Raw genomic sequence first — 26,158 nt, 5'->3', positions numbered from 1 at the left:
TGCGAAGTAATATTGCCATATGCAAGGAAAGTATTGAAATGTAAATGTGTGCCAAGATACATTTGCTGGGTTTAATGCCTGATAGAGTCTGTTTTCAATGATCATTACAACTAATTGCCTTAACTTAAAGATTTCAACTTTAATTATTGTTTTTGATGATGAATCATTGCCACTCTTATGCAACAAAAGGTCAGAACTTTAAAAAATCAGTCACATGTACATTTGTAAACAGACTATAGCATTTAGAAACTTGGAAATAACTGTCAGTCACCTGCAAGTATTGTAAATTATTTTTCAGGTACAGCTTGTTTGCAGAAAATGGACAATCACTGTAAAAATCAACAGTTGAGATTGAGCTTCCACTTTCAGCCAGCTAAAGTGTTTTTACAAAATTTAAAATCATTTATGATTGACTGGTATAATGTCTCAGCCGAAATGTTGTATGATTTACCTAACTGATAAAATAATAGAAATGTGGGAATTTCCAATCCATGATCATTTGTTATTTCTCAAATGGAAAATGAGGGTTTTTAATAATGATGCTGTTGCATATTGTAGTGCATAATTGGAACAAGCTTGTTGGCAGTGCCAATAACCTTGTGGGAGTTGTCTCCCTTATTTCAGTAGGCAAGGCTTTTTATTAGGATAACTCTACTGCAGTTGCCTTATTTTTTAGCGTTTCATAAGTTTCCTTGACTCATCATGCAAATGTGTGTTTGAATATTCTGGTGATGTTGAAAGGAGGAAATATTACTAAACAATGTAGAAGAAAATCAATGTCATTTATATTATAAGCTAGACATAAAGGTGGTGTTGTTCAGTAAATGGTAGGACAAAATATGCACAAGGACACCCGAAAGAAACATTTTGTGTTAGGTACTTTATGTTACCTACATAATGACATTTATTACTGTTCATTTGGACAGTTGAATTGATCTGACACACTTAACTGTGACCCCTAGCTTTTATGCAGGTAGGATTTGCATGCATTTTACTTTTTTATATATTCCTCCCTATTATTTGATTTAATACAAAAGATATAAATAACGTAATAGTAAAACACAGATATACTTTTAATTGATTGTAACAATACAACAAACACTTCTGCAGATATGAGATCAAAACACAGTGGTCATTTGATCAGGTTCTCATAGAATCTCTTGAACATAGCACTTTTCACATTTTATGAAGGAGGGCATAACGCACATGTGATGATTACACTGAAACTGAATTTGAAGATAGAACTAATCACAGATTTCACTTGAGAAACTTATTTAATTGTTTTGGGCAGGGGGTATTCGTTTCTTAAGTACCAGTTATTGTATGGGCTCGGTCTGACCAGCCTGGTCAGAGGCACACTAAGGAAGCTGGACAGCATGGCAAGAATGTGGGTGAAAAGGTGGTTCACCTCCGGGAGTGAACATCAAACCACTTCTTGTATACAGCAACCTGTGATGGTGGACTGAATCTGCCCAAGCTTGTAACCTGAGGCATTACTGACATTTTCATAGATTATAATATCACTGAATATTGTTACTTACAGTGTGAACATTTTTTTTTGGAAAGAAAATTATCAAAATATATGACTTGTTAAAAGTTGAGAATCTCATAATGCTGACTCAAATTTTCAGGCACTAACTGCCATTTTCAGTGATACAAAAAATGATGTGTCAAAGTTTATTTACCAGTTTTGCAAGCAATTTTCATTATGTTCAACAAATTGGAGCTAAAATTAAGGGTGTTTTACATATTTAAACGAGATTCATGACTGACCCTACATTTTAAGTGGTTTTGCAAGTTATCAAAAGAGAGGTGTGGTACCTTTGCAATTTATATCATTAATGAGTGGGTAGCTCTTCTGTTAGGCCACATTGATATATTGCAGGCTCTCAAGAATGGATTCAGATATTATGTATACATTACATTGTGTTATTCTTAAGTGCAAGTGCACTTATTTATTTTATTCATTATTTTGCATGGTTGCCATCCTCTTTGCTTCACAGTATACTTAGATTCCAAGACGAACAAAAATATATCACTATAAAAACTCAATTTTGTTGTGTTCAACTAATTGCTTGTAACAAAAATGTTAACTTGAAAGAGGTGTCTATATTATTAATCATCACTCTACAGGTATTATTTATTTTGAGGTCTACTGGACATAGACAAAGAATGTTTTGGGGTTGGCTTGTTGTCCACCCATCCCTCCATTAGCACAAGTTTGTTATTGCTGCTGCTCCTAAACCATGTAACTTTGCACACTGATTAATCCCATTGTCTGCATGGTCCTAATTGAAAAGGGTGCACTGAGACAGCTAATATGGCCACCACAGCAGCCATATTGAAAATCTTGCAACAGCTACTACTCCTGAATAGATCAACACTGGGTTTTCAATAAAAGATACCTTATTTTTGTGTGGATCCTAAGTTAAAATGGTGTTGATCTGATGTACAATATTTGGCCATCCTGAAAATTTTGTTTTGACTACTCTTCTTAAATGGGAAGTCATTTGGACATGGGATTTTCATCAGAAGAGTTCTTATAGTGTCTAGTTGGTATTAAATAAAAAAATAACTGACCCTCAGTACATTGAAGCCACCCTGGTGAAAATATGTTATGGCTTTATGAACATATATCAGTAAAATATCAGTTTTAAAAGCCATGGTATCATTACATTTTTGTTAGTCATCATAGGACATGTATTAACAATAATAATAATAATAACAACAATAATATAAATAATAATAATAATAATAAATTTCAAGATAGGGAAGAAAAATATGGATTGTAAAACCCTTCAATACAAAATGGGCTTACACACACACACACACACACACACACATATATATATAGTATGTGATAAAGAGGCCAAGTATTCAGATAAGTTCATCTCACTGTTAGATCAATGTTCATAGTTTACACACACGCACACAAGCATTGATAATATGCTATATTTATATATAGACATAATAAACAAAATTTCAATGAACATGCTCCAACTAGGTAACAGTTTTTGTGCATATACATTACAATGGAGTGAGACAACAAAGTGAAAGATTAATAAATTTGTTGTGATGTATTTGTCTAATCCAACAGGTTCTTCCACTTTTCATCAAGTGAATTAGATTATAATTAATTGTATTTATATTTGTACTTTCTCTAATTTCCTTTGGGATTCTGTTACAAATTAGTGATCCTGAATACTGAAAACGTTAAGGTTAGCTGAAATTGATCTTAAATTGAGATTGTTGCGGTGTTTTCTAGCATGAAATAGTTCACTGAGATATAATGGGTGCAATATTGTTTGAAACTTTGTGCACAAGTCTAGTTATTTTCAGAAATATTTGCTCACTTACTGTTAACATTTGAACATTATTCATTTTTTATGTATATTTAATTTAATTGTTTGTAAGTTTTTATAAAAAAAAATGTACATGCTGTTGTAATGTAACTTTATTTACTGGATTTGACATTTTCCAGAAATTTAGTTTGACCTGTTTTTCGTAAACACCTAACAAAAGAAACTTCATATTTCCTGACCTTGATTCAGAATAAGTAAGAGTTGAAGTAAACAAGTCTTTTTTTAAAAAAAAGTAAAATTCTTCCTTAGTGTAAGATTCATAAAGTGAAATCGAGTCCATACTGGGAGTATGTGATGGTAGGCATGTAAAAGGCTTCAATCTTGTTCTAGAAGGGTGGTCATGTGACCCTCATACAGGAATCTGTTTTGTGTCTTAAATTAGTGTATAACTGTTTTCTATAGAGAATTTGGACAGCCGGGTTTTAAACCAGCAACACTTAAAGATGTTTTGTTGTGAGCAGTTTGAGTTGAATTTTTAATTTTTCTTCAAATTATTTGGATTTCAAGATTGTTTTCTATGAAAATACTTGTGCTCTAAATTAATTCTTAGACAAGGACAGTTATTGAAAATTTACATGGAATTCAAACACTAGAATATTATTTTCTGTGATTCACCAAAGAACTGTTGACACATCAGTACGATGCTGACCACAGCATACATCATCGCATTCCATTTTGGATTTCATCAGGATTTGAACTTAGTTTCATCGGATATTTTATTACTAGGACTCCTTTTTTTATATTCTTGGAATATTTTTGGATCTGATTCTTAAAACCATAAGCTCCTTTTCTCATTTTTTAATTTGTTTTTCTAGGGAAATAAATTATTTGTTAAATTTTACTTTGTCTTCACTCTTTTCTTGCTGCGTTTTGTAAGAGCCTGAATGTAACACATTGCTTTTGGGATGTTTTCAGTAAGACATTTGCAAACTCATTTTGCAAGCAGAATAGTTTAGAAATATCTTTGTCTTTAGTGTTTCCCCAGATAACATTACATCAGTCTAGGTTTGGTTGCATAAAGCATTTGTAATACATGTCTATTAACCTATGTTTAGTTGATGAAACATGATATCCTTTTCAGGGTTTATTTATCTATTTACTATGTTTATTGGCAAGCATAATTTAACTCAATGCTTGAAGAGTTCCAGGTTCAGTTAATGCCTAAGCTGTGCATAGTTTTTGGATTTCGATCTACAGTTATTTAGCATGGCATGTACCCACATGTGCAGCCTACGGCCCACTGACCTGACCTGGTCCAATACCTGCTTATTTTCTTCATCATAGATTTTTATACACTTGCATCAAGTTTTAAAAATCATTTTTCTGGCCCATGCATGTCCTGAATGTAAGTAAATGTTGTCATTCTTTGTCTGGAAAGGTTTTTCATGGATGTGGAAAGTCATTTTTTACTGCATGTTTCATATTGAGCTTTTTACTGTATGATTCACATTGCACTTGCTGAAAGACAGTTTTGGACTGTGCACTGAGGCTAAGATTTATAAACTGAATATATTTATCTGGAAGTGACAGTGCTGTAAATAAAAAAAGGTGTCAATCTTGCAAGTAGAAGTGGTCAGGGCACTTCAGTCATCAACACCTGCCCAGCTGGTACATTATGAACTGAATACAAGGTCCACAGAAATAGCCAAAAAATGCATGGATCAATGAAATTACCATTTGGAGAATGAATAAAAGGTGGTTGTTGTTGTTGTTATACTGGGATTTAATGCCATTTTTCAGCACAAGATAGGCTATATATGGCAGCCAGTATTTATGGTGGAGGAAGAACCCAGGAAAACCCTGGAAAGAACCACCGATCCACGAGAAACTACCAGGAAGCTTTCTCACATACCTATACTGGTTGAATCCGAGACTTGAACCGGTGTAGACAGAGGTGAGATGGCAGTGATCTGTAACGGAGAGCGCTTTAGACCACTTGGAGAATAAAAGCTCTGCTAGGTGATCATACAGTTCAGTGAAGAGTGACTTAAGTTCAGGCCCTGGTAGATGAATAAACTGGAATATTTTTGTTCACCAGTCTAATTTTAAATTCTGCTTCATTGTACAAAATGTTATTGCTTATAAAATTGTATGTGTGGTTGTAGTTACTCGACTGATTTTTCCTACACAAAATAAATATATAAAATATAAAATATTTTTACAAATTCAGGGGAAAAATTAATAGAGAGATGTAACTATGGTCAAAGTTAAATTCAGAACATGAAACACGTTTTTTTTGACTTGCGGCTTCATTTAGATCACGAAATAAACAAACTTTATATCAGCCTAATTTTCTTCTTCAGTGAAACCAGAACCACATTTTTTGGCCTCGTGCAGTATAGATAGAGACAAATATTTATATATGGAATCTTCTGTATGATATTTGATAATTTTGTTTCATCCAAACACAAAGGTCTTTTCAAAAAAAAAAAAATTTTATTGGGGTTGGTGGGAGTGGAATTCAACCATCTATTTAAAGAAAAATGGATTTATTGAAGCAAAAAAGGTACATGTTTAGCTTGCAGAATATTTGCATCTTGGCATTATGTTCTATAAATTTCCATAAATATGACTTTCACATGTCCTTGAGTAGATTGTGCTTACCAGGGAAAGAGTAGATTGTGCTTACCAGGGAAAGAGTAGATTGTGCTTACCACGGAAAGAGTACATTGTGCTTACCAGGGAAACTGAGGTACCAGAAGAAGCTGCAAAGTTTTTACAAACAAATGAATGTACATGTGTATGTCAGTCCAATGTACATGTTTATGTCAGTCCAATGTACATGTGTATGTCAGACCAATGTACATGTGTATGTCAGTCCAATGTACATGTGTATGTCAGTCCAGTATATATGTTTGTCAGCCCAATGTACATGTGTATGTCAGTCCAATGTACATGTGTATGTCAGTCCAATGTACATGTGTATGTCAGCCCCATGTATATGTTTGTCAGTCCAATGTACATGTGTATGTCAGTCCAATGTACATGTGTATGTCAGTCCAATGTATGTGTATGTCAGTCCAATGTACATGTGTATGTCAGTCTTATGTAAATGTGTATGTCAGCCCAGTGTATATGTTTATGTCAGTCCAATGTACATGTGTATGTCAGTCCAATGTACATGTGTATGTCAGTCCAATGTACATGTGTATGTCAGTCCAATGTACATGGGTATGTCAGTCCAATGTACATGTGTATGTCAGTCCAATATATATGTTTGTCAGTCCAATGTACATGTGTATGTCAGTCCAATGTACATGTGTATGTCAGCCCCATGTATATGTTTGTCAGTCCAATGTACATGTGTATGTCAGTCCAATGTACATGTGTATGTCAGTCCAATGTATGTGTATGTCAGTCCAATGTACATGTGTATGTCAGTCTAATGTACATGTGTATGTCAGCCCAGTGTATATGTTTATGTCAGTCCAATGTACATGTGTATGTCAGTCCAATGTACATGTGTATGTCAGTCCAATGTACATGTGTATGTCAGTCCAATGTACATGTTTATGTCAGTCCAATGTTGCTAAATGAGCTGCTTCACTGGAGAAAGCTTTCTGATGCTGCTGTCCATACATACACAGCCACTTATGTTTAGGAACCTCATTAGGACTTGGAATGGGACCTGGTTCTTCTTGAATGGCAGGCACTCAGATAACAACAATTAAATCATGTTGACTGTTACTGATGCAGGCATTCCATGTATCTAAAGCACAGTTTGCCTCTGCCAACATATTTTGCTTCCAGGGGAAAAAAAAGAGATCTAGTACAATAGCATTGTTGAAAGCAGTGATTGGTCCATGTCTTTCCATTTTGTATGCAGTTAGTTAATGCAAATTTAAACTAAACAGGTTTTGGTAAATTATACCAGTTAGCTGATATTAGGCACGTTTTACCTCATGTAGAGAATCTAGGTCAGTTTGTGAAATTTTGGAAATCCTTGAGAAGAACAGATAGCCCCCATTTCAAGAGCATGATATGGTAAAATATGTCTTCACAGTGCAGTTAAAAACCAACCAACTGTACAAAGAAAGGTCAGTAATTTATGAAGCACAGTCCTCCCCTTATGTAAAACTTTATCCTCCGAAAAATTGAATAAATAGGTGTTATCACAATATGTCAGTGTTGACTGCTATAATTACAGGGCCAGATTAGGTCTTTTGTTGGGGAGGGGAGAAGGGGTTCCAAAATTTCAAAAGAGCCCAGACATTCCTCAAAAGGGCACAAGAGCAAAAGACTATGTGTCAATTTACTCAAAGTGTTTATAATACCCAGTAAACATGTGCAATAATGAAATGATGGTGAAACTTCAAGTGACAAAATGACTATGTGTGTGTGTACATTTTTTGTTTTGTCTTTTACCTGGGGAGGTGGTTTCCAGACCTCCCTGGATGACCCCCCCCCCCAATCTGGCCTAGAATCATGACATCTTCTTAAAATGTAATGATACCACTTCAGTGGCCTAGTAGTTTGAGCATCCACCTTGGATGCAGGAGGTCATGGGTTCGATCGCCGGCTGAGTCATACCAAAGACTTACAAAAATGGAACTAACAGTTGCCTTGCTTGGCACTCAGCATTAAGAGGTTAGTGTTAGGACTGGTCAACCTGGTGTCAGGATAATGTGACTGGGTGGGACATCATGCTACATAGACATCATCATAAAACTGTCACACTGCAGACATTGTAGTGATGTGACTGATTTTTTTTTAAAGCTACATTCAAAATCCAAATCACACACACACATAAAATGTAATGTTGAAAGTGTCACTTTATCATGTGGAAGATGTGGCAGATTTCCATTCACAAAAATGCATCAGATGGTAGGAACAGCTACGTTATCCTTTACTTCAGAAATCAAGCAATCTGGGTGCACCATAATGATGATCATTGCATGTTTGACTGGTCTTCAGTTACAGAAGTTTCCTCTGCAGACATACAAGATAGGACTCCATATTTTTTTCTTAACCTAGAGTTAATTGCTTACTTGAATAATAATACATATTCCACATAATTGAAGTTGCACAATTGGCCAGAAATAATGCCATGAAAATGTCAGTAATTGTCAAATTCCAGGTTATGTGCCAAGTGTAAGGGCTATTGTGTGTAGAGCAAACCATTTCAATATACAACTTGTTTGTTTTTTTCAGTCAGAAAACTTAAAGGTATAAACAAAGTACCAGTATATATTTAGAAAACACTGATCTCACCCATTGCTATGTGTACTAAAAAGATATCTAGTCTTGTGACTCCTACAGGTTGCTTGTTTTACTACTGTGTTATTGTAGGCTGAATGTAAACTATAGGTATTTTCCATTAATTTGAATACCATTAAATAGGAGGTTAAACTTGTCAGCTGAAGAATAATTACTTTGTCAAACTCATCTGAGTGTCAGTGGGAGTGTCTTGATAAATAAAAAAAATGCTGACACAAAGATTTGAGAGCTGTTGTAGTTTAACAAGAATTGGAGACTAATTAGTGCAGATTTCTATTGTGAAACATAAATTGATAAATGCAATGAAACTTTCAATTTGATATAACAGTGATATGAAATGTTATTATACAAGTATTTGTCCTCTTTATCACATGCTATACATATCTTGTACGTGTATGAGGGCTATACAAAGCCCATTTTGTATGGAAGGGCTTTTCAAGGCATATTTTTCTTCCTCATCCCTTCATTTATTATTATAATTATTATTTTTATTATTATTATTATTATTATTATTATTATTATTATTATTAAACATTTGGAAAATAAGAGTAAAATTCATGAAGAAAATAAGGAGTCATACAATAGGTCTAACTAATGACCAAACTTGGGATGATCTGTGTTTAATATAGGGTTTGGTACAATAACTTGTGTTTGATTACAGCATAAGTCATAGATTTCATTTACTTCAGAACTGTTAAAATGCTGAATCATGGAAACATAACTGTTGTATGTTTAAGTTTGATGGTTGGTCATTTACGCATCACTGTCAGCAGTTTGAGGGAAACATAACTGTTGTACATTTAAGTTTGATGGTTGGTCATTTATGTATCACTGTCAGCAATTTGAGGGAAACATAACTGTTGTATGTTTAAGTTTGATGGTTGGTCATTTACGCATCACCGTCAACAATTTGAGGGAAACATAACTGTTGTACATTTAAGTTTGTTGGTTGGTCATTTACACATCACTGTCAACAATTTGAGGGAAACATAACTGTTGTATGTTTAAGTTTGATGGTTGGTCATTTACGCATCACTGTCAACAATTTGAGGGAAGCATAACTGTTGTATGTTTAAGTTTGATGGTTGGTCATTTATGCAGCACTGTCAACAATTTGAGGGTTAGCAGGGCTTCACGAAAACCTCTCCTTACCAGATATAAATTGACTTAATTGGCCAAGTAAAGCTTTTCTACTTTTGTTCTGGTTACTCCCCCTCCCATTTTTATTTTCTGCCATGAAAATGCATGAACAGTACCCACCGGGTGTAGGATATGGCAGTTATCAATTACTTGTCTCATGCATGATATCAGTCTAAAAACTGTCACACAGGAGCCACCTTTTTCTTTTTGTTTGTTACACAGGTACCCCTTGCAAGTTTCATACTAATACGTGTGAAAGTCATAAAAATAATATGTAATGAAGATACTGAGTTTTAAAATCCTTCCGGTACATTTCCCCTTGGATAAATAAGTGAAAGTAGTTTAGTGGAGAATTGAACTATGTTGAGTAAAATGAGAACATGGAAGATTAGACATGGCATCTCACTCTTCCTAGGACCTTGTACTTGCAAATATTTTCCACAAGCCCAGGATTGGTGATTTGTTAAATCACTATCAACAAATCATTACTAGGCAATGACACCACCTGTAACAGACAACATTACATCTTTGGAGCAGGCAAACCATTGTATTTGGTGGGCATTTATAACCCACCCACAGAACAACCCAGACATTGCATTCTGTGAGGTTTTTATAATGCATCCGTTGAACAGGAGACATTGCATTCTGTGAGTTTATTTATAAGGCTTCTTTGGAGCAACCAAGATCTTGCATTTAGTGGGTATTTATAACACATCTGTGGAACAACCCAGACATTGCAATCTGTGGGTTTATTCATAATGCATCCAAGGAACAAGCTAGACATTGCATTCTTTGGGTTTATTTATAATGTATAGCAGGCAAAACATTTCACCCTGGGTTTATTTATAGTGCCTCTGTGGAACAGGCTAGATATTGCTTTCTATGGGTCTATTTATAATGCTTCCATGAAAAACATGACATTCTGTGGGTTTATGTACAGTTTTAGCGGAGCAGATGCAACATTGCATGGGGGGGGGCATAATGCCTCTGTGGAGCAGGCAAGACTTTGCATTCTGTGGGTATATTTAATCATTGGAGTAGTATGTGGAATTATTGTGCTTTAAATAAAAATTCATGGTATTTCTGCAATGTATTTAGTTGAAGGTTTGATTTTGTAGGCATACTCAGTTTGGTTCATATTTTTTGGAGTCAGACATTACTAACAACATAATGCTGTACTTGATTTTCATGCAGTAAGTTGAATCATTGGATTGAATGCTTGGAAGTTAATTTGAATCCTGTTACCTGGTTTAAAATATACCCTTGTGATTTTACAGGACTCTTTCAGTTCCTTGAGCAAACCATCCATTGCAGATGTTGGCCATGTTTCATATGATTGCCGGCATCTGCTGGTGGTAAACTTATCAAAGGAGTCGTGTACTCACGTTTGCTTAATGCATTAAAACTACTATCAAGTATGGACCAACATTTGTTTCAGGACAACTAAAGTTACCTTAAGCAAATCTCCATGACAAAAATGAAAGTATTTTTCTCTTGTAGGAGTGTGAAGAGAAATGCCACCCTATCACTCAGAAGCATCCAGAGATCAAGGTCGCCATTAAATCGTGGCTGGACTATCAGGATGGTCAGAAAATCCTTCTGACCACCCCAACTGTACTGATGGGCTATCGGGTTGAAGTGTATCGAGCTGAGGGAACTACCCAGTGGTACACAGCTGTCATTCAGTCTTACAACCATACTTCCAAGGTAAAGTATTGCATACATACATACATTTGGCAGTTGTGGTCACCAACATGTACAAGCCACTTGAACACAGAGGCAGATTTAAAAAGATATAATTTATTCATCTTTCTGTCTCACCAGCAAAGTATAGGTGAGATATTGGTATCACTTCTCGGAGGGCATTGTTGTCGTTATTGGCATAGGCATCCACATGTACATTTTGCAATTAGCTTAGTTTATGGGAAGAATGGAACTTGATGGGAACATGTATGTTGATGGATGCTTGTCACCACAGGTAAAATTAGATCAAAGTTACCTTCTTTTCATGCCCTGTTGATTTTGCAAGTTCGCGAATTATGCTATGGTAGGGTTGGGAAAATGTTGTATTGCACACAGTGCTTGCTGATTTTCACCCAAGTACAGAAAGTACTGAGTAGCGAATTTTGAAAGCCACTTCCCATATTCAGCAAAGTTGACATAAATATGATTATTTTGGTACGAAATCATGACTAAATTGAAACCATCTCAAATCATTACAGAGGACGCCTTTCTGGCCAAGCACAGTAAATATGTAACCATGGAAGCTGAAATCATACACCTGCTGTATATGATCCTACTTAAACAGGTGCATTCATTGTTTTCATTTCAGGTATGGACACAAGGGTTGATGAAAATGTTTTTTAATAAACAGTGTGGAGTAGAGAAGTTACCTAACTGATTACAGTTTTAGTAGTCCTTCTCAAAGTAACTTCATTTGGACTTATGCACTTCTTCCATCTTGTTAACCCATGTAGTGAAATGTTTAGTCAATCACATGACAGTATTTGTAATGACCTAGTGATTGCATCCCTTAAGTTTTTGTTTGCTTTCAGAGGGCTTTTTCTGTAATAAATCTTCAATTTTGGAAAAGCCAGAAGTCACTAGGAGCTAAATCCAGTCTGTATGGCTGGTGATTTTGGGTTTCAGCTCTGGACTTGCTGCTTTGTGAATACATTGCCTAAGAGATCAAGAATGTGCCTTTTATGTGTTTGTCTTTTTAACTACATTATAGATCTTCACTAGAGATGTTGCTTTTAAATCAGCACACCTCTGCAACCCTTACACATACTGGATACCATTTAGCATTTCAATTGCCTGTTACAGTTAAGCATTTCAGTTGCCTGTTACAATTAAGCATTTCAATTGCCTGTTACAGTTAAGCATTTCAATTGCCTGTTACAGTTAAGCATTTCAGTTGCCTGTTACAGTTAAGCATTTCAACTGCCTGTTACAGTTAAGATGTCCTTTTTAAAGGTTTCATCAATTCATGTCCAATTTTGATGAAGTTGTATGCCTGCCACAAGTCAGAGCATTTTATGTTATATATGAACAGTATTACCAATTTGGTTTCCCCATAATTTGTCCACAGTTACCAAATGTAGTGGATGGCTTACATTAGGGGTAAGGAAGAATCCTATTAATATCTAGGTCACTTGGCTAAAAGAAGTAAAATGTTTTTTTTTCACAATAACTCATGTTTTCCACAATTTACAATTACGATGGATAGCTTCCACACAAGTTAAGAAAGAACAACTAATTTTTAATGTACAAGGTCAAGGGTCAAACTCACCCAAACTAAGACCCAATAACTTGACTGCTCCATTATCTGTAGTTACCAAACATTTGTTGATTTAAACATTTGTTGATTTGAAAGGTTGTTGTCAGTGAGACCAACAGAATAAAAATGGCTTGTGCACAATAACATGGGTTCTATACCAGGTACTTCAACTTTGTGTAATTGGGATTAGGAAGATACCTATTAGATTAGGAAGATACCTATTAGATTAGGAAGATACCTATTAGATTAGGAAGATACCTATTAGATTTTGGGGTCAGAAGATCAAAGTTCAAGATCACTTCAAATGAAAGAAGAAAAACTTTTCTGCACAACAGTTCAAAATCAGAGTTGGATCAGACTTTGTTTACACTCAGTATAAAGAAGTACCCTGTAATTTTTATGGTCTAAAGGTCACTGGTCAAGGTCACTGTTACTCAGAACAGAAAAATAGTTTCTGCAGATAAATTGCAGTTATATACACTGAGGATTATTAACATTGGGAAGACATAATGTGCCATTCACAGTTCACAGTTTTTACTAATATGGATTATTGTAATAGTTATGAATTGCCTAGTTATGCCTTCTGCATTTTTGATGATCAGCACCCTCGCAGGATTGGTGTTCCTGGTGACTGAGATTAGTTAATCATACCTTCCTGAGAGGGACTACTCCGGTGGCCTAGTGGTTAGAATGTCTCTTGGGTGCAAGAGGTCATGAGTTCAATCCCTGGCCAAGTCATGCCAAAGATTTAGCACTTAGCGTTAAGAGGTTAGTGTTAGGACTGGTCAGCCTGGTCTCAGGATAATGTGACTGGGTGGAACGTGATGCTGCATGTCTGCGGCATGATGCCTCAGTGCTAAACATCACTATAAACTTTCACACTGCAGACATTGTAGCAATATGACTGAAAAATTGTTAAAGCTACGTTATTAATACAAAACACACACACACACACACACACACACAGACACACACACACACCTTCCTGAGAGGGAAAAGCAATAATCTCAACCAGATAAATCTAATGTGCATTCATTCATCAGATCTTTGTTGTCAGACAAGTCACTGGTCATCCACCGGTCATTGAGTTTATAGGTGTTAGGACATGGATCAGGTTGATATCCCTTTCCTTCCTCATTCTTATGTTTTAATCCTGATTGGGAGACATCGTTGGTTTGTACTTACCTGAATGGGGGGGAGAGGGATTGGATTAATATCCTCCCTCATGTTTCGATTTAATCCCTAAAGGATATAGGGACCCCCTCTTTCTAAAAGGTGAGTCCTCCCTCAACATGGTGCCATGGTTTGTCCCTTTCTTGGTTTCAAGGTAGGGTGGACATGACAGGCCATGGGCTTGCTATATCGCATGCTTCCTGGGCCGACAAAAAAGAGGGTAGTGCATGATGAAACTGTTGGAGAGGCCATGGGAAAAAGCCATTGAACTCCTTCCCTTCCCCAAGGGTGTTAAGAGTTGGCCTTTGGGAAGTTGCACCCTTTCCTGCAGCATCTTACTCTTTCAAGCACCCTGATTGGTGCTTTTGAAGATTTTGTTTGGGCATTACTAATGATGTGTGGATCCATTCTGCTTTAAAGGATGGTTAATGGCTTTGTTTCTTGGAACATGCTTCCCCATCATGGAACCCCATCCTCTTTCACTAGTCTCAATTGGCTAAATTAAGGGGAGATGTTCTCACCCTTATGTGGAAGGGTGCAGTTCAGAGGATGGAATATTACCAGACTCTGGCTTTCTGTATTCTCAGATTTTACTGGTGTTCGAAAATGGCAGAAAGTTTCAGCTCCTAATCGACCTTTCCACTTTAAACTGATTTTTTCTGAAAGAACACTTCAAGAACAAGATTACTGCCTGGCCAGGAATGGCAAAAGACAACTTGGTCTCCATTGAACTTGGATGTGTACCTTTACATCTTTTCATGTCACAGAAAATACCCCTGGTGTTATCTCCATCAGGAGGTATTTTAAATTCAGGCTTATTGTTTAGTCACACTTCCATGCACAGATCTTTTACCAGGGTGATAGGGGAAATTGTAGCTCACTGAGATTGTTAGAGATCATGTTGAGTCCTGGTCAGCTGCCTTCGTTTGCCATTGGATAAGAACTTAGCTTCTGTTTCCTGGGTATTATACAGACAATAATGCCTTAAAAGTGCCATTAAAATCAACAAAACAAGTTAACTTCCCATTGCATCTGTTTTGAGTCAAATTTGCACATTCAGCCTCTTGGCTAAACTTGGCTAAGTCCCATGTTCATCCTTCCAGCCAAGTGTAGGAAGGTTAGGTTGGTGGATTGGTGTGTAACTTCCACTGTGCTGGAGACTCTTGGTTTCTTTCTGTTTTGATCTTAAGTGATTCCAGTCTCCTGTGTTATTTATTTCCATGTAAATGCAGATCCAGTACAGGCCCATGTTCAGGTGTGATCCTTTTATTTGATAATTCTTGCAATTGGTTCAAGGGTTTCTTCCAAGGTTTCTGCTTTTTCATATTTTCTATGGTATTTAAAATGTTCAAAAGCAGGTTTTACTTTGCTGAAAGTCTGATCATCAAGCACCTAGTCATTTTCTATAAAATCAGTCAAAATAAATATGTCCGTTTCTTATGCATCATTTCCATTAATCTTTGGAAACCAACAGCATGTCAGAGGTGAGTGACAGGCAGCAGTGCTTTGTTGCTGATGTAGGAAGTTGATGCCAGATGCACGCTAGTTTTAAGAGGAAAAAATGCCAGCATTCTGTGCTGCATACCACTGATCTAAGAAAAGTGTAAAGGGGTCTGGAATTAATTTCTACTGATTTACTTTGTGATTCATCTTTGCTATTTGTGATATTCAATATCTGTGACTGTCATCGTGGAGTTTAATCAAGGGTTAAGATTATGGTTACCTTGTTTGACAATTTTTTATGTTCCTGCATAACAAGTGAACCATACTAACTAGCTGTTTGTTGTTGCCATTTCTCCATTCTTGCAAACTTGAATAATGAAACTTTCAAAGAGTTTTGATTCGCGAAGTGTCTAACACACTCATTGGTGATTGGCTTGGAGTCTTTTTACTCTACAAGAGTTTTGATTTGCGAAGTGTCTAACACACTCATTGGTGATTGGCTTGGAGTCTTTTTACTCCACAAGAGTTTTGGTTTGTGAAATGTCTAACACACTCATTGGTGATTGGCTCAGAGTCTTTTTACTCCACAAGAGTTTTGATTTGTGAAGTGTCTAACACACTCATTGGTGATTCGCTCAGTCTTTTTACTCTACAAGAGTTTTGATTTGTGAAGTGTCTAACACACTCATTGGTGATTGGCTTGGAGTCTTTTTACTCCACAAGAGTTTTCATTTGCACAGGATCCACTTCCTGACAATAGATACTCTTGTTTCCAGCAGCCATGAGTTAACAGAAACCGCAAAGCACCTACGAAAGAAGTAATTGAAAATAGAATGAATAATACAGAGGTTGTACCACAATGGTAATATATGAATGTCCCATTTATGAGGCTGTCTTTTGTTTAAAACCAGATTTTCTAAATAATGCCTGGTTCAGTTATTAAATATGAAATGATTGCCTTACTGCATACAATGAAAGAGGAATTTCTGTTGGGTGGTCTCTTTAGCAGATTTGATTGTACAAGCACAAAACTATATAAAAGGAAAAAATGATGCTATTGTTTGAGGTACTTAACATGGTGCATGACAGATGCTCTTTATTGCAAATGACAAACACCACTCAGTGAAAAAAAATATAGACACACAGACATGTACATCTCTGCACACAGATGCAAACACATTTTAAAAAGCAAAATTTTACACTATCTGACACAGAACCTGGGATATACAGAATTATATCACCTACATGCATATTAGCAACTGTAATGAATATCCAGCTTATTACTGTATACATTCCCATATCACACCTCATATTCTGTGTACAAAAAATAAAATTGTATTTTTGCAACATCTATTGTAAAAGATACACAAAACAGCTCCTGCTCAAAAATGTTGTCACATCAAAGTTCTCAGCTTCAGAGCTGTTTCAATCAAGGAGTTCTTTGACATTGGCTCAGTTGCTGAATTTCCCATGGTTGAAAATATCAGTCCATATCCAAAACATGTTTATTTCCAAAATTACTCAGTTCAGGCATAAAATGTTCACAGTAAGGCTGACTAACCATTGTTTCACCTGTCCCATCTCTGACATGACAGTGTCCCATCTCTGACATCACAACTGTCCCATCTCTGACATCACAGTGTCACATCACTGGGAAGCTTTTTAAACTTTGGAACAAGGATCTTGTATACTTTAGCAATTTTCAGACACCTACATTGATATGAGTGACTGTATGCATATGAGAGGTGTTTGATGACTTTTTTAATGCTCAATATCAATAAAAACAAAAAAAGCAAACACTTAAATACCATGGAAGGAACCCCTTTAACAAGAAATAAAATTGAGAATATTATTGTATAAAACACTAAGAAATAGAGACAAATAATCTACTCCCTTGTGGGACTGGAACAGGTGTGGAATAATATACCTGTCAAGGTGTGAGGCATTAAGTAATAGTAATAGATCTTTATTATATGTCAGTCAAGCATGCTTGTCACACCTACTTATCTAAATGCCTGTGGCTGTTAGATTAAGACTTGGTGTGAGTAGTTACATCATATTACAAAATGTGGGACATGTTCCCATAAACCAGTCTAAAATGTAGGAAATATATGGTTGTTGTTGTAGGGTTTAAAACCATTTTTCAGCACAAGATAGGCTATACATGGTGGAGGAAGAACCTGGGAAAACCCCTGAAAGAACCACCGACCCTCGAGAAGCTACTGGCAAGCTTTCTCATACACCCTTATTGGCTGAACTCGAGACTAGAACCCACTCAGACAGAGATGAGATGGCAGTGATCCGTAACAGTAAGCGCTTTAGACCACATGGAAGGGTGGGTGGGTGGGTTAAGTGTCATATGTAGTTTATAAATGCAGTACTGTGTTAATAAGTAGACATGGTTACAAAGGTTCTGGCAGGTCAGTATGGTAACTTTCAGCCAAAATATCCCAGAAGCAACTATTTTGCCCCAATTTTTCAGATTACCTTTTTAAGCTTAAATGCTAAGATTGTAAAATTTTAAAATTTTTAGTGTATTAGGAAGTAATTTTTTGTGCAAATAAACCTTGTTGGTGCTTAGAGCAAATCTCACAAAGGTTGATCACAACATCCTGTCAGGTGTTCAGATCTAATGATTTCATACCAAGGTTATGCTCACTGCATATGATGCACAGTTATTTGTGATAATTAATATCAACATTTCCCTACCATATTTTATGAATTCATGAATTGTGTCATTATGCATAATCACGGTTTACACTTCCGAAGGGGGTCAAATGTAGTTTATAAATACAGTACTATGCTAAAAAGTAGGCATGGTTACCAAGGTTCTGCAGGAGGTCAAGAAAACCACCAAGGTAATAGACAGACATTATCAGGACTATTTACAGGAGATACCACCTTTGACATAACACCTATCTTTAAAGGCATGAAACAATTTTGAGATGACCCCTACAATGTTCTAAATATTTTGGGCTGGCAGATTACAAATAAGGTGGAGAAAGACAAATAGTCCCCTGGGGAATGAACATTGTACAGGCTAAAGTTCAATTTCCAGATAAAATCTAGAGCCTTGACTGTTTACTGTGTTCACCACCTCATTTTATCAGATAGCCATGTGTATTGTGCACCATTCTTACAAAGCAGATACTGTCTTTACTTTGAAGTCCATTCATTGGTTTCATTTAGTTGTAATTAGCTTATTTTTGTAAGAATTCTGATTTTTTGTCCAGAAGTAACTTCTAGCTTTATGGTCATAGACCAGAGGAGCTGATAGGATGGCCTGTCCATTTTCCATCTGTATGTCAGCACAAGATTTGTATTGCAGCTCCTAAAGTTCAGGGAGGATTTCCATTAAACTTTACTTGTGCATTTATCCCATGGCCTAGTTAGTTCTAAAAAAAATGGTGTTTCTCAAACATCAAATATGGCCTCTACTGGACAACCTGAAAAGCTCATTGTTACTCTTCATGAACAGAGATGGTCCGGTCCTATCGTCATGGGATTTTAATTTAAGTTCTTATGATGCAGCTAATTCTAAATATAAATTGTGCTGCTTCCACATCCATTATGACCAACACTGGCCATCTTGAAAATTTTGTTATTTTTACTCTTTCTGAAAGGATGTCTAAATCAACATGGAGTTAATGCTAAAAGACTTCTTATGATATCTAGTTGGTCCTCGACAGAAACTGAAGATCTGAGAATAAGTATTGCTGCCAAAAGGAAAAAGCTTTAAGTAATGAAAATTACTACCTAAAAAGATCTAGTTCGCACAAAATGAAGATGGTGCAAACCTTGACGGGCCTTTTTGTATAATGTTATTGCTACTCCTCCTAGATGGATATTTATATTGACCTAGGGTTCTCACAAAAAGACTTGTAATGTTTAGTTGAGTGCTCCTAAATAAAAAGAGTACTTATATGACATTTAGTATGGCCCTCATGGCAGCCATCTTGAAAAACTTGTTATTGATACTCCTGAGGTGGCGCTCACCAGATAATATGTACTTTTGAGAAAGTGACGTATGTAAGGTGAAGTAGTTCGCATTTAAAACATGCACAGTGGAGATAATGTTGGCATACCTCTATGCTACATTAATGTAATGTGGATGATATTTCTTTTGGATATTGTACTTTTGGAAATTGTACATGATTTAAGCACACTGCTAACTAAAATGACTGCTCCCTTGTGTTAAAAAATCAGTCTGAATTAGTCTAAAGTACACTATACATAGCAGCTATTAAAATAGGGAAAATGAATTTTGCCAGACTAGACAATACCAGCTTCTGAAAGTGCAATGAATGAATTACCAAATATATAAAATGTAAAAAAAGTTATCGGCTCTTTTTTATACAATTGACCTCTGAAGTTCAGGAAGTGAAAATGACCAAGCAGAGCTTGCACTTTTTTGAAAGGTGCACATCTGAAGTAAGGCCAAGCTGTATACTCTATAACCCATAGTACACCCATCAATCATACACCAAAATAAAGGGAATTAAAGGTTCTTTGCATTATACCTAAGATATACAAGGTCTTTTTTAAATAGCCAGTATAACCAGTGAGGAAAGCCGGGGAAATTCTTTTTCTTTAAAATCCTAACCCTATGCAAAATGCGAAACTGTATAGCGCCACCTGAATGGAGGGTCATATTCACATGGGGTTTCAGCAAAAGCCTTCAAATGGTCCTAAACAAAAATGGTGATGACCTACATCCAGTATTGCTTCAGTGACAGCTAGTTCGAAAACATTGTTATTCCTAAGAATTATTAGGGATCATTATAACACTTGGCAGTTTAGAGGAAAAAATGTTCTAACCTTGAATTCTTCAAATTATATTTTAGTGAGTAGAGTGTGCATCATGGACTCTTGTTTATTATTTCTATACTACAAACGCTAGCTAGTACTGTTACTTTGGAGCATATAAGGCAAGCATTTGAATCTTTCTCAAAACAGTGAAAACCCATTTTCATGCCATCATAAAGAAAATTACATTTGCACTTAAATATTCCCCTCGGTTTAGGAGCTCAGACTGACTGAGTTAATTTGTTCCCATTAGGTTTTGAGAAGGACCATTCCTGTAGTGTACTTTATGTAGGGCATTTAAACTGGTTACATTTTTTCTGTGTAAACATTGTGTGATAGTGAAATAGAGAAGGGAGTAGATGAGAAAGGTAGTGTTTAAGGAGGCCTTCATGAAAGATGACCCACTTGAGATAAGACTATACCTTATATTCCTCACTATTGTAGTAGCCAGGCAAATTTATAGGAGAAACAAGTCCATTATTCCCTTCCTGTTGTGTGTGCATTGAAGTGTTGAGGAGATTATACTATCATATTTATAATAGGCATGTCGTGACAGGTGGCAAGGGGGTGGGTTGGGTTGGGGCATAATTAACCCCTTCAACTTTCAATATCCTGAAAGTGCTCTGACTTTGGATGGGTCTGGTTTGTGTGCTTTCACTGATAAAGATGAAACAATAGTTAGTATGGGAAGGTGTTATATCTCAGTATGATCAGATCAATTTCAGTACCCTCACTCTAACAGGAAAAGTTATCTAATGCTGTGGGCATCCTCTCTAGACCCCCATGGTGACTCAGATAAATTTGCCACAGTAATATTTTAAGTTGCACAAATTGGCCTTTGTATCCTGTAAACAACTTGGGTCATATGATCTTCTACACATCACACAACAAATAGTGAAAATTACCTTAATATGACCCTAACTGTAATGGTATCAGTTATCCAGAGCAAAATCTGTATGCTTTTCTACTGGAAAATCTTAATGGAATTTCTTAAAACTGGCTAGTATGTTCTAGTTATGCTGAAAATATAATTTTTAGAATCAGAAATATTTGGAGAACTGAAGCTTGGGAGGGGGGCTAAAATGGAATGGTTATTGTGCCAAAAATGTGATATTTTTTAGAAGCAAATACAGTGCTTTAATTCCATTTAGTTCAAAGTAATGCTTTTAGTGAGTCAGAAGCATTTGTAACATAAAATGCTTACAAAATCCAACATAAAGTATCAGATTCCAAATAAACCCATAAAATAACTTGCACATACAGTGGCCAGTGTTGTCAGTAGTAAATTTTTAACTTAAGGCCAAGCATGCATTTTATTGGAAAATCTGCCCAACCATATTTTACTTAACTTTACAGGGAAAATTCAGTTATCATGGCCCCTCAGATTTGTTCAGTAGATGTAAATTAACCATCATGCTATATAACTACACATAATAATAATTTTTAAAAACGTTCTTCTCAGAAAGGCTGAACAGAATTTTGTCTAATTTGACAAAAAGTGTTTTGTTGCAATGTCTTTTAAATTGTTCAGATGAGTCAGATTCTCACTAGTTGCCAAATTGATTTGTGTGCTTTTATTTTAAGGCCACAAAGTTTAAAGAAATACATTCAGTTTACACCACTGTAATAATTTTTATGCCATCACTAATGTCAAGCGCTATGACTTATGTTCAGCTTACATAGATAAATGTCTTTGCATCCCATCACTCATGGTTAGAGCGTCCACCTTGGATGCAGGAGGTTGTAGGTTCGATCCCTGGCCAAGTCATACCAAAGACTTATAAAAATGGTACTAACAGCTGCTTCACTTGGCATTCAGCATTAAGAGGTTAGTGTTTGGGCAAGTTGGCCTGGTGTCAGGATAATCTGACTGGGTAGGACATCATGCTAAATTTGGCACTAAGTGCTAGATATCACTATAAACTGTCACACTGTAGACATCATAACAATATGACTGAAAAATTGTTAAAGCTACATTAAAAATCCAAATCACACACACACCCATCACTCACCGATGTATTGAATCTGTTTGAAAATTATACATAAATAATCAGTACTTGAAAACTTTGAGTTATAATTTGCCCAAGAACTTCTTTAATTTGCAGGTATCCATTGGTGCTGATTACTTTCGATTTATGCCAATTTCAGTTTTGACTACAACCAGATTTAGTCTCAGTCAGGAACATGTATATGGCATAAATCAAGTGTCTGCTATATTAGAACTAGAGAAACCTTCCAGTAATTGTTTTCATAACTTGAGCAATCACCAGCATCAAAAGAAATTTCTATGCTTAAATTCTACTAATTCCAATTTTTGGGCCAGCTGTTCTTGCATTTGGTGATAAAGGCAGATGTCAGGTTTGAGTGATCCACTTTGGCTTCTTAATTACAGTTGGAGGTTGAATGTTTTGAAATCTGAACCTGGAACATGCATTAAATAGAGCAAACAATATACTGCATATCAGTACATACAGAAAAATTGTCCTGTTTTCTATGTTATCAAGTTCCAACACTTAAACTCAACTTATATTTAGGAAATTGTTGATGATCTTTGTGCCCAGATCTTAACTTGCAGTTTCGGGCAAATTAGCACTTGAAATGGGTCAACTTGCCCCTAATTAACCTTTAAATACTATTTGTAGAGTAACGTGTTGATAGAATCAAGATTAGACTAAACCACATAGATCCAGATTAGCTCAAATCACTTGAACAGCAAGATCTAGGTTAATATTATGCGTTGTTAGGCATGATTCTTCAGCATTTATGATCCTGTCTTCTTAAATGTTCCATTTATCCCTGACCTGGTGTTTAAGGTTTTGTTGGCAAGCAAAATAACAGGCAAACTACACTCTAATTTCTTAGAGTAGTAAGTGGCTTGTGTTTTCTTTACTTGTCCCTTTTCCGCAATAATCTAGATTTGTATTTACTATTTGATCCTCTATATGATCTGTTGGTAGCGACATGTTATGAATAGGTTGTCAAAGCCAATTTTGTTTTGAGCAAACAATTTGTTCACCATAAGATTAGCATAGGTAGCTCATGTTTTTTGTTGGCCAGACATATTTACAATGTGTGTTGAGTCATCTCATCGAAATACTGAATGACTGGCTTTGTAAGATTGTGGGCATGCCGACAATAAGGAAAAAATGTTTGGATACCGTATATGGTAAAAATCATGAATCCGAAAAGTATTTCACCTTTTCTTCATATGCTTCATTGAACATTGGAACTTTATGGAAACTACATTTCAACAATACTGTGATGAAAAAGTATGAAGAATTGTTGGAAATCATTTGCCTGTAAAAAAACAAAAATAACATCTTGCTATGTACACTTTTTCATGGTGTAATTGGCATTTGAGTTGAAAAACATCTTGCTATGTACACTTTTTCATGGTGTAATTGGCATTTGAGTTGAAAAACATCTTGCTATGTACACTTTTTCATGGTGTAATTGGCATTTGAGTTGAAAAACATCTTGCTATGTACACTTTTTCATGGTGTAATTGGCATTTGAGTTGAAAAACATCTTGCTATGTACACTTTTTTATGGTGTAATTGGCATTTGAGTTGAAAAACATCTTGCTATGTACACTTTTTCATGGTGTAATTGGCATTTGAGTTGAAAAACATCTTGCTATGTACACTTTTTCATGGTGTAATTGGCATTTGAGTTGAAAAACATCTTGCTATGTACACTTTTTCATGGTGTAATTGGCATTTGAGTTGAAAAACATCTTGCTATGTACACTTTTTCATGGTGTAATTGGCATTTGAGTTGAAAAACATCTGCTGTACCTATTACATGAAGTAATATTCTTGTTTTGGGGTTTTCACTCAAAGACTTGTTATGATGTCCAGTTGGTCCTACATTCATGGTCATATCAACGTGTGGTTTTTACTCAAAGACTTGTTATGATGTCCAGTTGGTCCTACATTCATGGTCATATCAACGTGTGGTTTTTACTCAAAGACTTGTTATGATGTCCAGTTGGTCCTACATTTATGGTCATATCAACGTGTGGTTTATACTCAAAGACTTCTTATGATGTCCAGTTGGTCCTACATTCATGGTCATATCAACGTGTGGTTTTTACTCAAAGACTTGTTATGATGTCCAGTTGGTCCTACATTCATGGTCATGTGAACATGCGGTTTTTACTTAAAGACTTCTTATGATGTCCAGTTGGTCCAACATTCATGGTCCTATCAACATGGGGTTTTCACTCAAAGACTTGTTATGATGTCCAGTTGGTCCTACATTCATGGTCATGTGAACATGCGGTTTTTACTTAAAGACTCCTTATGATGTCCAGTTGGTTCAACATTCATGGTCCTATCAACATGGGGCTTTCACTCAAAGACTTGTTATGATGTCCAGTTGGTCCTACATTCATGGTCATATCAACATGCCATTTTTACTAAAAGACTTGTTATGATGTCCAGTTGGTCCTACATTTATGGTCATATCAACATGGGGTTTTTACTCAAAGACTTGTTATGATGTCCAGTTGGTCCTACATTTATGGTCATATCAACATGGGGTTTTTACTCAAAGACTTGTTATGATGTCCAGTTGGTCCTACATTCATGGTCATATCAACATGCCATTTTTACTAAAAGACTTGTTATGATGTCAAGTTGGTTCTCTTGGTGATCTGAAGTCCAGTATGGTCACCACCAGCCATCCTGATAACCTTATTGCAACTCCTCCCAAACAGAAAGTTATATTAATGTGGGGTGTTCACCAAAAAACTTCTTATGATGTCCAGTCAGTCTTACATTAACATGGTCATAACCCTAGATACAAATTTAACCCTCTAATGATTTTTTAAAAAAAATATATATACTCCTGCAAAATATGCATCCAATTTTAGAATTGAACAAATTGGATTACAGAGTCTGGTATGGGTATTGCATTCCACATAGGCAGAAAGAGAGGCAAGAAATCCTTTGAGGCATTCAATGAAAAGACTATCCTCTGGCATTATATAGATCATTTCTTAGAACCAATTTGTTATTTGGTTGTTTTTTTTTTTAAATGTTGCTTCAGCACATTATTGGCTATAGCATACAAAGGAAATGGGTGTTAAATGCATTTGCCATTGACATATGGAGGCAGTTGGCCAGGGCAGGTATTGAACCTACTACCCATGGATTATACATTGAATCCAACACGGCTCTGAGCGCTGCCCTTCCATGACTCCCTGGAGATTCAGCTGTTCATCAGAAGGGAAGAAATTTGCTGACAGCAGTCCATAGACCATGAGAAAGTTGTTTCATTTTCCAAATCCAATTACAGTGTCAAGGAAACCAAATTTATCTCACCTGTGCCTGCGAGGTCACACAATGAGCTCACTAGCATTTTCATCAGCATTTAGTGTTTGCATGTCTGTCTGGGTCTCTGCATCAAGACAGCAAGAGAATTGCCCACCACTATTGGCCATGAGGAGATTGAATACATTGATCAATGAAATGAATAATCAGAGTTGCTCTATGGAGCTATCAGAATTCATTAAAATGAGTCAGTACCATGAAATTCTACCAGACTAGAAACTCTCTGACCAATCAGATGGTGTGGAGAATGAACCTGCTTGGCCTTCCAACAGCAGTAAGCATACAGCCTCTTATTTCTAGATGTTGAAAAACTAGGCCATAGATCTTCTCCATGTTGGCATAATCATCTTCCTTGTGTCAGTGTAGGTTATGATTTATTGGCAAATCAAGCCTTCACGCCT

The 26,158-nt window shown here is 36.0% G+C and overlaps 1 protein-coding gene across 1 annotated transcript in view; it reads left to right on the top strand.

Moving 5' to 3' along the window:
• Positions 1-26,158, top strand: part of LOC149794699 (uncharacterized) — a 265,989-nt gene that overhangs the window by 82,015 nt on the left and 157,816 nt on the right. Inside the window, exon 4 of the mRNA XM_089964317.1 lies at positions 11,220-11,426. Within this exon, the coding sequence (XP_089820443.1) occupies positions 11,220-11,426 (207 nt within the window). The remainder of the gene's footprint in view (positions 1-11,219; positions 11,427-26,158) is intronic.

The sequence above is a fragment of the Sinohyriopsis cumingii genome, chromosome 7 (assembly GCF_028554795.1).
Source record: "Sinohyriopsis cumingii isolate HCF-2022 chromosome 7, ASM2855479v2, whole genome shotgun sequence".
NCBI classification, from domain to species: Eukaryota; Metazoa; Mollusca; class Bivalvia; order Unionida; family Unionidae; genus Sinohyriopsis; species Sinohyriopsis cumingii.
Note: the sequence above shows the minus strand (reverse complement) of the source record. Positions and strands in the feature narration are given on the sequence as shown.